Here is a 12,657-nt window from a genome sequence, read left to right as displayed (position 1 = left end):
GATGACTGGTGAGATATATATAAATATAAGATGTGAGGTCTATACACACAATGGAATATTACTTAACCATAAAAAAGCATGAAATATTGCCATTTGCAGCAACACAAATGGACCTAGAAAATATCATATGAAGTGAGGTAAGTCAGAGAAAGACAAATATATGATACCACTTTCATGTGGAATCTAAAAATAATACAAATGAATCCACAGACGAAACAGAAGCAGACTTATAGACACAGAAAACAAACTTATGGTTACCAAAGGGGGGAAAGAGGTAAAAAAGAATAAATCTGGAACTTCGGATCGACAGATACAAACTGCTACATATAAAATAGATAAGCAAAAAAAAATGTACTGTATAGCACAAGGAACTATATTCAGTATCTTATAATAGCCTATAGTGGAAAATAATCTGAAAATATATATTTACATATAAAACTGATCATTGTGCTGTACACTGGAACCTAATGTTGTAAATCAACTATACTTCAATAAGTAAATATTTTTTTAAAAAAACAAAGAGACTTCAGTCCTACAAGAAAAAAAAATAATAAACTATATTGGATACTTTTCTCTCTTTGTAAATTACATGTCTTTTTTCCTTTGTCTCTGAACCTCATCATCCCAACACTCACCAACATAGTATTTACCTCTCTTTTGGAGTCTACTGTACTTCATAGCAACTACATTAGTATTTTTCCACTTCAGACTTTAGGATCTCATCTTAGTTCATCCTTACATGAGACACCATAGACACACTCCAGGAAAGCAACAGGTACAATAGAAAAAGATTTAGACAGAGCATTTGTCCATTTAAAATGTAATGTGTCATAGCAGCACTGTTTATAATAGCCAGAACATGGAAGCAACCTAGATGACCACCAGCAGACAAATGGATAAGAAAGCTGTGGTACATATACACCATGGAATATTACTCAGCCATTAAAAAGAATTCATTTGAATCAGTTCTAATGAGATGGATAAAACTGGAGCCCATTATACAGAGTGAAGTAAGCCAGAAAGAAAAACACCAATACAGTATACTAGCGCATATATATGGAATTTAGAAAGATGGTAACGATAACCCTATACGCAAGACAGAAAAAGAGACACAGATGTATAGAACAGACTTTTTGACTATATGGGAGAAGGCAAGGGTGGGATGATCTGAGAGAACGGCATCAAAACATATATATTATCAAGGGTAAAACCCTTGATCACCGGCCCAGGTTGGATGCATGAGACAAGTGCTCAGGGCTGGTGCACTGGGATGACCCAGAGGGATGGGATGGGGAGGGAGGCAGGAGAGGGGATCGGGATGGGGAACACATGTAAATCCATGGCTGATTCATGTCAATGTATGGCAAAAACCACTACAATATTGTAAAGTAATTAGCCTCCAACTAATAAAAATAAATGGAAAAAAAAAAACGTAATGTGTGTCACATAGGTAATTTCAAATTTTCTACTAGCTACATTAAAAAAAGGAAAAAGAAACAGGTGAAGTTAATTTCAATAATATATTTTATTTGACTGAATATATCCAAAATATGTCTTTCCCAGTGGTTCAGTGCTAAAGAACCCACCTGCCAAATGCAGGTGATGCAAGAGACTCAGGTTCAAACTCTGAGTTGGGACGATCCCCTGGAGAAGGAAATGACAACCCATTCCAATATTCTTGCCTGGAAAATCCCATGGACAGAGGAGCCTGGCGGGCTGCAGCCCATGGGGTCGCAAAGACGTGGACATGCCTGAGCACACAAGCAGCTGGCACACAAACACTGTCACGTTAACAAGCAGCAGCCACGGGACGTAACAAGCGCACAGTGGCAGCAGTAAGGAAGGCAGAGCGCCGAAGAATTGGTGCCTTTGAACTGTGGTGCTGGAAGGGACGCCCGAGAGTCCCTGGGACTGCAAGGAGATCCAACCAGCCCATCTAAAGGGAAATCAACCCTGAATATTCATTGGAAGGACTGATGCTGAAACTGAAACTCCAGTATTTTGGTCATCTAATGCTGACTCATTAGAAAAGTCCCTGATGCTGGGAAAGATTGAGGACAGAAGAAGAGGGTGTCAGAGGATGAGATGGCTGGATGGCATCACCAACGCAACAGACATGAACTTGGGCAAACTTTGGGAGATGGTGAGGGAGAGAGAGGCCTGGTGCATTGCAGCCCATGGGGTCACAGAGTGGGACACTCCTGGGCAACTGAATAACAAAAGCCACATTTAACAGCTCAGTAGCCACATATGCATACTATATGAAGCAATACAGGTTTAAATGGACCTGAATTCAAATTCTGGCTCTGCCATTTACTTGCTAAATCTTAGTTTTACCACTTTATGTCTGATAGATTTAGTGTATACAGAAGTAGAAATATAATGATTACATATGAAACATATAATATTATAAACCAAAGTTACCTAAATAAAAAGTACATTAAAAAATAAATTAATAATGTCTACTGCTGCTGCTGCTACTAAGTCGCTTCAGTCATGTCCGACTCTGTGCGACCCCATAGACGCAGCCCACCAGGCTCCACCGTCCCTGGGATTCTCCAGGCAAGAACGCTGGAGTGGGTTGCCATTTCCTTCTCCAATGCATGAAAGTGAAAAGTGAAAGTGAAGTCGCTCAGTCGTGTCTGACTCTCGCGACCCCATGGACCGCAGCCTACCAGGCTCCTCTGCCCATAGGATTTTCCAGGCAAGAGTACTGGAGTGGGGTGCCATTGCCTTCTCCAATAATGTCTACTACCCACAAAAATAATAATAACTATTTCCTGATACTGTTATGAGAATTAAAATGGCAACCCAAAGCGCTTAGTGTAATGCCTGACATACAGCAGTGTGCATTAAAGGAGAATTCGCTCACCCTCACCTTCTACTGTAGAAGTGAATGCTGCCATCTGTCACCTAGCCTTAGTTTCTTCCCTTCTACCCCTACTACAAACTGTAGCCTTCCCCACCTGCACAGGCCTCCCTCCTTACTTCCTAGCATCTAAAGAATCATCTGTGTGGACTTATAGAAGCCATGGGATCTATTAGTCAGGACACAAATATGTGGTTGCAAGAACCTGAAAAGCTCTGTGCCTGACCATTTCCATCTCCTCCCACCCTGTCTCATCCACCTTCCCACTGTTACCACTGCGGCAGCCTCCCCAGCAACTGCCATCAACAGCACCACCTCCTCACTGGAGACAGACTGACCCTCACACATTCAAAGGGATCATTCCCCAAAACATCTGGCCAGGACCCTTCAAAAGTGTCAAGCTTAAAAAAGACAAAGAGTGACCAAGGAACTGTTGCAGATTAGAAGAGACTAGAGAGACAAGAAAAATAAAAACAAAATACAGGATCCTGGGTAGGAGTTTGGCCTAGAAAGAGGACATTAGTGGGAACACTAGTGAAATTTAAATAAGGTCTGTAGACTAGTTAACAGTATTGTATCAATGTCAATTTCCCAGTCTCCATAATTAGACTATGGTTGTGTATGATGTTAATATTTGGAGGGTATAAGAAGAATAAGGTTTGAGAAGCTAATGTATAACATGGTGATGATAGTTAATAAATTGTGTTATATAACTGAAATTCACCAACAGTAGAACTTAAATGTTCTCTCTCTCTCTCTAGCTTATGCCCAACCCCCTCCCCACGCCCCCCACGTACAAAATGTAAATAGATGATGGGTGAGTTAATTAACTTGATGAGGGAAATTCTTTCACAATGTGTACATATATCAATTCATCCCAGTATACACTTTAAATATCTTACAATTTTGTCAATTTTATCTTAATAAAATTTAAAAAAATAAATAAGGGGATATGCGGGAACTCCCTGTACTATTTTTACAATCTTTAAGTCAATAATATCTCAAAGTGAAAAGTTAAAACACTCTTAAACGTGATTATTTGAAACTTTATTATGAAGGAAACTCTGTCCCAATGGTTCTGTTAATTGATATATCATTATAAAATAGTGCTACTTATGTTAAGTCTATGGCAGTAAGGCCATCACACAGGTTAATGAAAAGTCAATTCCGAGGTATAGAAAATCCACCTTAATCACCACTTTTAGTCTGCAAATCCACCAAGAGAGTATGATGTCTCCTCCATACACTCAGTAACACTGAGGACTCAATGACAGCAAATAATGTTTTGTGTGATGTTATTAAACAAAGACACTTTTCAATTTAACATTACTGAATAACGTGCTTAAACAGTTGCTGCCCTGCTACAGTCTTTTACAGAAAGAAAGTGACAGGAAAAGAGAAGGAAGAGATGAAAAGAAGCATATTTCAGTACGTACCCTTCCCTCACCCAGACCTTCCTTGCATTAGGGAATAGCGTTGGTCAATAAACTCTGAACGAAACAGAAGGGACAGTCTGCTCTGCTACATACTGTCTTACTGTAACATGAATTAGTTCATAGGCAGCTGGTGAGAAAGAATGGAGAAAGAAGTCGATATAAAGCAGAAGCTTCACTGGTTCACATCTGATTTTCTCCCAAAATCATTAATGTTATCTCATTAATAGCAGTTGAAGGCTGAGTATACTAAAGGCAGCAAGCTAAGAAGGAATCAGTATTATACATTCAACTTTTTCCTAGAAAGCTTACTGCAAGTTTAACCGGGATCTTTGTTTAAAAAATAAAAATTTACAACAAATAAAATAACACAAAACAATGAGCTGAACATCCATCTCTGGGATTAGTACATTTTGTACAAAGCCTGCAATCTTTTCTCTACTTGCAAATTCTGATAATAATAACTCTGGCCCTTGAAAACATAGATAGCCTCAAACCTTCCTTATATCTTCTTCCATCAAGCTATCTTCACCTTTATTGTTTTAAGTAAATCCAACATCTACTGCAGTGTTTATTTATTAGAAACTTCAGATGTCTTTTAAATAGTGCTATTGGAATTATTGTTATTTTCATTGGTGTTCTGGTTATGAAGATGCATAAGCCCTAGTAATTTAAGAATGAATTTGCAAACCACAAAGTTTGCCAGAAAGGCATATATAATATTATAGTAGAAATGCTGCATTTCCACATACTCTGAATACATAAAATGCTGTCCAGGAATGATTTAAAATATAAGCTGTCACACTACTTTGTTACCAAAGATTACTTATGTATCAATAAAATGCATAATTAACATCAATTTGTTATCTTTGTATTTTATATTTAGCCATAAATTCAAAATTTAGTCATGTGTTTCTGTATTAGTCACACATTTCTTATATTGACAGGATATTCTAATGTAAGGACATGTGTCCAGAAAGCATTTTTGCTCATAAAACTAAAAAGATACTTTAAACAGTGTCTTTTATTAGTATTGCATCATACTAAAGAAGTATAAGTCTGGTTGTTCATCAAAAGAAAGCAACAGTTACTGCTTGATGATTATTTGTTGTTAAATAATATGATACCAATCACTAAGCATTTTTATATGTAAATAGCTCCTACTAACAACAAGCATTATGAAAGAAAATTTGTGTTATTTATACCTGACAGAGATACATCACATGGTTAACTCATTTAAAATACAGTTCAACTGAAGTAGCTATCATTTAGTATGGCAACAACAATTTGAATATACTATTTTTGAAATTAATTTATATAATAAATATCAATCACTTTAATATTTACATAAAAGGATAACACTCTCTTTTTTTAATATAATCTAGGATATGCTAGGGTACCGTTTTGGATCCATGCAAACCTGGATTTTAAGGAGCCCTTTTTCCTCCCCAATTACCTATTCAAATTCATTTGGTTAAAGATAGTCAGCATGTTTCTCACAGAAAAAATATACCGCACAATAGTCTGCTTATAAGGTGACCTCTTTCACTTGGGTGGGTATCCTCTCCATCACAGACTAAGTGAGGATGTAACCTTGTCAAACCAAAAGCGAAAGAATAATGAGCACACGACAGGCTAACCCAGCATGGGAAGGTTGTTAGGAGGTTGCAGAAACAGTTCCCTGAATGACAAAGTAAAAGGATACTCTGAAGAGTAGTAATATTAAAGAAAGCACTCAAGAATATGAGAAGCATTAATCCCCATCCTTGGATGTCTGCCATACAAAACTCCACTCAAATTTATTTCATTAGTTACTGACCAGGTTTAGTTAATATGTTTTCAAATAAATCTTAGTAGAACAGGCTTGACTGAGACACATTTAGAAAACATCTCTTTCCACAAAGCAGTAACCAAAGGTAAGTAAGAACAAGTAGATAACGTTTTACTTTTACCAATTATAAATTATCACCCAAAAATAAACAATTATTCTAATTCAAGAATCATACTTAGAAGTTGGCAGTCTTCACCAAACAGTAGGATTTTACTATCATTAAAACAAATAACAGTAACTACTACATTAATTGCTTCCCCAATGCACTAACTGGCATAACAGGGAATCATATTAAAACATTTGTATAAGTAGCTGAAAACAGTAGAAATTAGGCAAGTTCTGTAGCAGTCTTCTCAGTGTAAATTTACTTTTAAAATAAACAAACAAATCTCAAGTCTAAATCATTCAAACATTAGGAATATCATTGTGTCAGTCATGTACATTTTGACATTCCTTCTCTACACTAAGATTGGAATGAAATTCTTCTTCCTGACCAGTCGTAATGCTTTAACAGAGAAACAGTGCCACCTTTTGGTCCCAAACAAAAGCCTCCAGTCTACCATCTTCCAAACTTCCTTTTTTCAGTTAAATTACTGATATATATATACATATATATATATGTATATATATGCCACTGAATTTCATGTCACATTTACAATGGTCTAGAAATATTTTGTAGCTACACAGCTAATAAAGCATGAGAGTAACATACAAGTTGCTTCCAAAATGCAATATTTCAAAATAACTCAAATACCAGATACATGTACCTTAGATCATCAATATAATAATTTCCAATCAATATTTCACTAAACACATTTTGCCAAAACCAAGTATGTCAATCAACGGATAAATTTTAAGTATAATAGGAAAAAATCTTCTTTCATAGTATTGTTACATTTCAAAATAGATTTTGAAAAATGTATTACATTTTAAGTGAACCTATTTAGTAACTGACTGTATGGTCATTACATTAAATATTATATAAAAAACAGGGAATTACTAGCTAAATCAGATCATTATAAATCGTCTCCTATAGGAATATAGTATGTTTCTGATTTACTCACACTAATGACACAACGTCACCACGTTGTACTTCAAAATTCCTCACTTTCCAGTGGTTCAAAAGCACCACATCAGATGACTGGCTGCCCCCAGGATTCAAAGAAGGCTAAAAAGTAAGAAGAAAGAGACACATCTGTCATTTGTAATTTTCAATCTTCATGGTTCCTTGCACTTCATAGCTGTAGTGCAGTGCAATAAAACATTTCTAACACAGTAGCTTTCAATAAATTGCTGTTCTAAAATAACTGCAAATGATGAGTTTTCAAAAAGGCTCATTGGGATTGTTCACAGGTAACCAGAAAAAAAAAAATTACCTATACTCATTTCAAAGGAAAATGTGCTAGATGGTCAACTCTTTACTAAACTCCCATAAAGAGGCATGGAAAATCGTAAGAAGAAAAGAAAAAAGTGAATCAAGCCTCCCCATAGAATATTCAGATAGGACCTAATTCCATAGTAAGTACATGTGATTGCTCCATTTGGAGAGAAGAAACAACCTCAAATCAACCAGGAAAATACCACAGGAAGCAGTAAAGAGACCAGAAGTAGCAAGTGATGAAATAATCTTGGAAAATATGGGAATTTCCCACTTTGATCTCTCTTTTCTCCAGAGAGCTTCCAGGAAGGGTCCTGGCTTCAGCTTAAGCCTAGTAAGCAGCCTTCACCCTAGGATTTAGACAAGTCTAGATATGCCTAAAGACCAATGGGGCAGACACTGAGAAATATTTTCTGTTAGAGTTTATCTGATGGTCAGGAATCATCTAGGCATAAGAAACTGATTAAGGAACCATAAAGTCAATACATCTGTCACCTGGACAGAACTGCTGAAAAAGTCAATGGATATCAAGTCTGAAACTTGATGGAAGAATAAGAAAAAGTAGAAGAGCTTTTTCACCACTGACTCTCCAGGGTCTCTGAGAACGTCATTGGTCTAAAAGAGCAATTGCTGTGGTGGTGGGGAAGGTGCTAAACCACAACGGAAGCTCCCCCCATTCACAGACGGTGGGGTGGCAGCAAGAGGAGACAGAGCCACAGAAAGCAGGGCAGCAGCGAGCAAAACAATACACGCCCAAAAACACACTGTCCCTGGAGCAGTAGTGACATGGTGATGGTTTAATCACTCAGTCGTGTCTGACTCTTGTGACCCATGGACTGTAACCTGCCAGTCTCTGTCTCCGAGATTTCCCAGGCAAGAATTCTGGAGTGGGTTGCCATTTCCTTCTCCAGGGGATCTTCTCAACACAGGCATCAAACTCCTGCATTGCAGGAGGCTTCTTTGCAGACTGAGCCACCAGGGAAGTCCCAGTAGTGACATACTCTTTTAAAGATTCCTGGAACTGCTCATAGATTTTCTAAAAAGCAGGTGTGGACAAAGGCGTAGAAATGTTGTGTGGGGGCTATTATTATGGCTTTATTTTTGACTCCCCAGATTTTTTGTGACCAAAAACTTATTGGTTATCCTTGGGGATCTCAAACACTCTTAAAGCATCTGCAACTCCTTTATGTGATAATGCCTAAACATCTCTAACTTTAGTTTTGAATTCCCTGATAATCCTCACTTGACTATCTGACATAAAATTCAATACTATTAAACGGAATTTATCATCATTTCCCAGCATAAAAGTTTTTTCCCTTTTCTTATATCCTACTCACTATTTCCCTAGACAACCAACTTAAAATCTTACTTACCCTTTTACTTCATATCCAACCAGTCACCAAGCTAAAGGGATTTTTTTTTCATAATGTCTTTCACTTAAGACCTATTTTGTCTATTCTTTCTTCTATCATCATATTTCAAGCACCAATCACCATATAACCCTTCACTGTTGTTTAGTTGCCAAGTCATGTCCAACTCTTTTGTAACCCCATGGACTGTAGTCCACCAGACTCCTCTGTCCGTGGGATTTGGCAGGCAAGAATACTGGAGTGGGTAGCTGTGTACCTATACTAATCAGTCTCTCACCTCCAACTCAAAAGTGAATGATTCTATTTCTTTCCAGCTCTAAGATTCTGAGAAACTTACTTTGCTATACTTTGTTATACTTCAATTTCCTTACTAGTAAAATGGTGATATTTAGTAACTTTTCCCTAATTAGTAATTAAATAATAATAATATCCAATACTCACCAAGTGCTTACCATGTGCCAGACATTGTTCTAAGGGCTTAACAAATATTTACTTACTTGGTGAGATCATGCATTTAAAGTGCTTAGAATAGTTCTTGACGCCTAGTTAAGCTCTCAATAACTTTTATTAGTGATATAACTAAATCACAATTTTAATTAGAGGTAGTTTTGTACCCTTACCCCAGGTTCTTCATCCAGCTTTATCTCTAATAGGAAACAGAGCTGCCGTGGCAGGACAAATCCAAGGGGCATTTTTGGGCCATGGTGCTAGGAAATGGAGCTTCTGGAGCCACTCAGTCAGGTTAGGCTAAAAGCCAGGCTTCCATATGGGGTTTATTCTCTCTCATCCATATTTCTTATTCATACTTTCTCTTTCTTCCTCTCCATCTCTACCCTTCAGTTCATTATCTTGCAAGCCCTTTCCCCTTATTTCTTTGTATTTTCCCTCCTTACATTACTGATGTGGTAAAGGTGGCCTGGGGGAAAGCAACTGTACAATGAAAAGGAAAATCTACTTCCCACGGCACTTTCACTGGGTCCATTTCTTTTCCTTGCCATCAGAGAAGTGAAGAACAAAAGTGATTTAATTATTTCCAACTGTTCTTCCTTAGTCTCTTTTGTTTTTTTTTTCAAAAGTTTGTGATTACAACTCATAATAAAGACATTTTATACTGTACCCAAAGTACAAATGCACATATCTGAACAAAACATCACAAAACAATAATCACCTTTACCACACATACCCTGATATCATAATTTCTATTCTCTCCTAATCCATGTTTTTAAAATCCTGTCTATAATCAATCATATTAATTTCCCATTCACTATTATTGATTTTGGTAGTGGTGGTTTAGTCGCTAAGTCATTATTGATTTTGCAACCTAATAATCGATTATAACCCACAGTGCTAACATCATAGATTTAGATGATTCTTCTTTAACTGTTATCCTATGAAGGTTGCTTTTGTCTAGAAGTCTACCTTCAGGTCTTTTATCTCTGTTTTAAATTATTTTCTTAGAAAATCTCATGAATATTCTAGGTGCAAACACCACCCATAGACCTATGACTCTTAAATGTGCAGTCCCAAACGACTTGCTCCTCTTCTACATGCAATCCATACCACTTCATACTACAACACTCAGAATGCAGTAATGTCATATTTATTTTCCTGCCTCACAACCAAGTAAGACGTATGTTTTACCCGTTATTGTGTCCCTTAGTTAAATTTATACTCTACCCTCAACTGTATTTCTGAGATTCTAGAACATGATTCTAACTGGTTGTTCAGCATCAAATCTGATCAAGTCATTCTACTTAAAATCCTTTATAATAAGCTTCCCTGACTACCAACAAGACTGTCTTCAACATAAAAATCAACACACACATGACATGTAGGACCCTACCCATCCCTACTTATATTGTTCCTACAAGTGACACTCAATCACAAGCAGACTGTATGCACAAGTTACTTCCTCACACTCCCAAGACATCATGTTGTTCTTGTTCAGTTGCTAAGTCACGTCCAACTCTTTGTGACCCCATGGACTGCAGCACACCAGGCTTCCCTGTCCTTCACTATCTCCCAGAGTTTGCTCAAACTCATGTCCATAGAGTCAGTGATGCCATCCAACCATCTTATCCTCTGTCGCCACCTTCTCTTCCTGCCTTCAATCTTTCTCAGATCAAGGTCTTCTACAGTGAGTCAGCTCTTTGCATCAGGTGGCCAACGTATTGGAGCTTCAGCTTCAGCATGAGTCCTTTTAATGAACATTCAGAATTGATTTTCCTTAGGATTGACTGGTTTGATCTCCTTGCTGCCCACGGGACTCTCAAGAGTCTTCTCTAGCACAACACTTGGCAAGCATCAAATTGTCAATGCTCAGCCTTCTTTGTGGTCCAACTCTCACATTCATACTTGACTCATGGAAAAACCACAGCTTTGACTATATGGACCTTCGTCAGCAAAGTGACGTCACTACTTTTTAATATGCTGCCTAGGTTTGTCATAGCTTTCCTTTCAAGGAGCAAGTGTCTTAATCTCAAGGCTGCGGTCACCATCTGCAGTGATTTTGGAGTCCAAGAAAATAAAGTTCACCACTGTTTCTACTTTTCCCCCATCTATTTGCCATGAAATGATGGGAGCAGATGCCACGATCTTAGTTTTTTTAATGTTCCATTGTAGGCCAGCTTTTTCACTCTCCTCTTTCACCTTCATCAAGAGGCTCTTTAGTTCCTCTTCACTTTCTACCATTAGAGTTGTATCATCTGCATATCTGAGGCTGTTGATATTTCTCCTGACAATCTTGATTCCAGTTTGTGATTCATCCAGCCTGGCATTTTGCATCATGTACTCTGAATATAGGTTAAATAAGCAGAGTGACAATATACGGCCCTGATTTTCTCAATTTTTAACCAGTCCTCTGTTCCATGTAAGGTTCTAACTGTTGCCTCTTGACCTGCATAGAGGTTTCTGAGGAGACAGGTAAGGTGGTCTGGTATTCCCATCTTTTTATGAATTCCCCAGTCTGTTGTGATCCACATAGTCAAAGGCTTTCACATAGTCAATGAAGCAGAAGTAGATTTTTTTTAAATTCCTTTCCTTTTACTATGATCCAACAGATGTTGGCAATTTGGTCTCTGGTTTCTCTGCCATTTCTAAATCCAGTTTGTATATCTGGAAGTTCTTGGTTCACATACTGTTGAAGCCTAGCTTGAAGGATTTTGAGCATTACCTTGCTAGCATGTAAATGAGTACAATTGTGTGGTAGTTTGAACATTCTTTGGCATTGTCTTTCTTTGGAATTGGAATGAAAACTGACTTTTTCCAGTCCTGTGACCACTGCTGAGTTTTCCAAATTTGTTGACATACTGAGTACAGTGCTTTAATAGTATCATCTTTTAGGATTTGAAATAATTCACTGGAATTCCATCACCTCCACTAGCTTTGTTCGTAGTAATGCTTCCTAAGGCCCACTTGACTTTGCATTCTGGCTCTAGATGAGTGTTACAGTGACTACACCATCATGGTTATCCAGGTCATTAAGACCTTTTTCATATATTTCTTCTGTGTATTCTTGCTACCTCTTCTTAGTATCTTCTGCTTGTTAGATTTCTTACGACTTCTGTCCTTTATTGTGCCCATCTTTGTTCCCTTGGTATCTCCAATTTTCTTGAAGAGATCTCCGGTCTTTGTCATTCTATTGTTTTCCTCAATTTCTCTGCATTGTTCACTTAAGGTTTTCTTATATCTCCTTGCTATTCTCTGGAACTCTGCATTCAGCTGAGTGTATCTTTTCTTGTCTCCTTTGTCTTTGGCTTCTCTTCGTTTCTCAGCTA

The 12,657-nt window shown here is 37.5% G+C and overlaps 1 protein-coding gene across 4 annotated transcripts in view; it reads right to left on the bottom strand.

Moving 5' to 3' along the window:
* IMMP2L (inner mitochondrial membrane peptidase subunit 2) overlaps window positions 1-12,657 on the bottom strand; it is a 921,351-nt gene that overhangs the window by 835,448 nt on the left and 73,246 nt on the right. For all 4 annotated transcript variants that reach the window (XM_043463178.1, XM_043463176.1, XM_043463177.1 and 1 more), the window contains one exon: window positions 7,198-7,301. In XM_043463178.1, the coding sequence (XP_043319113.1) occupies window positions 7,198-7,301 (104 nt within the window). The remainder of the gene's footprint in view (window positions 1-7,197; window positions 7,302-12,657) is intronic.

This window comes from Cervus canadensis, chromosome 3 (assembly GCF_019320065.1).
Source record: "Cervus canadensis isolate Bull #8, Minnesota chromosome 3, ASM1932006v1, whole genome shotgun sequence".
Lineage (NCBI taxonomy): Eukaryota > Metazoa > Chordata > Mammalia > Artiodactyla > Cervidae > Cervus > Cervus canadensis.
This window is presented reverse-complemented; position numbering and strand designations above follow the sequence as displayed.